The sequence below is a fragment of the Habropoda laboriosa genome, unplaced genomic scaffold, assembly GCF_001263275.1.
Source record: "Habropoda laboriosa isolate 0110345459 unplaced genomic scaffold, ASM126327v1 scaffold42, whole genome shotgun sequence".
NCBI classification, from domain to species: Eukaryota; Metazoa; Arthropoda; class Insecta; order Hymenoptera; family Apidae; genus Habropoda; species Habropoda laboriosa.
Genome location: NW_017100181.1, coordinates 1,338,498 through 1,339,614, shown reverse-complemented (window position 1 = coordinate 1,339,614; position 1,117 = coordinate 1,338,498). Strand labels below are relative to the sequence as shown.

The 1,117-nt window shown below is 23.7% G+C and overlaps 1 protein-coding gene across 1 annotated transcript in view; it reads right to left on the bottom strand.

Moving 5' to 3' along the window:
- Positions 1–815: 815 nt before the first annotated feature.
- LOC108579039 (WD repeat-containing protein 43) overlaps positions 816–1,117 on the bottom strand; it is a 15,951-nt gene continuing 15,649 nt past the window's right edge. Inside the window, exon 6 of the mRNA XM_017942468.1 lies at positions 816–997. Within this exon, the coding sequence (XP_017797957.1) occupies positions 816–997 (182 nt within the window). The remainder of the gene's footprint in view (positions 998–1,117) is intronic.

Genomic DNA, 1,117 nt, shown 5'->3' with positions numbered 1-1,117 from the left:
AAATTTCATTCATTTAAATATATTTATAAAATTACCCACAGTTGCTATTTTTCCGATAAAAACATTCAAACAACATACCTCACCGTTTGCTCCTATAACCTCAAAACTTTAAAATTTTACTATGTATATAGATTAATATTCTTAGCGATCAGAGCGACGGCGCCAATGTTCAAAAAGACATTTGAAAGAAATCGAACACAAAATACAACTATGCCCAAGGTTTTAACAAACATTTGTTCATTTATAGACAAAAATTTATTCATTTTTAATATTAAATTTTTTATGGTATTCATTTCATTCTGGTATCTAACTTTATTTTGCTTTTTAGATGATAAGCCAGTTCATAACTAAAAATTTTCCAAATTAAAATTAAAAGTATAAAATTATTCCTTATTTAGAAGATATGATGTGTGCATATTTAGTAACAATAAAAGTAAATAGTTTATGTAGAAAAACGTCATTTATTTAACAGTTAAAGGTTTTTCTGTTTTTTGTTTTTGTCATATTTAATACATTCAGGAACACCAACGTTCACTGGAATAGAACAGAACATTAAAGTTTACTAAGTTATATTATTACCGAATATTAAATTTTAATATATTTCTAATATTAAATTTTTGTAAATGTATAAAAATGATTTATAAGTAATTAATGGGAGAAACTTATAACTTATTTTTGAGTTTTCAAATCATGGTCTTAGAAAATATATCATGTGATTTGATTAAACTGATTAAATTTTTGCATTTAAATACATTTAAATAATTTTGTTATTAATTACAATTTCAATAATTTGTTATAATTTTACCTACATTAATTCAACTGAATGTAGAATCTTCATCTGTACCATCAGAATTCGTATTTCTGACATCCTCATCATTCTGCTCTTCTTGATCATCTTTGTCTTGGTCTTCCTCTTCATTTGTCATTTCATCCCAGTTTTCATCAGGTTCACTTTCTAAATCTTCGTCTTCAAGACCATCACCTTCATCTGATGAATCTATTTATATTTATTTATTAATTTCAGTTTTCAGTAAGCACTGTGATTTATAAAAATAGTGTTTAAACAAAACAAAATTTTATATTATATTTAATAAGTCATTTTTTTAAATATTAATAT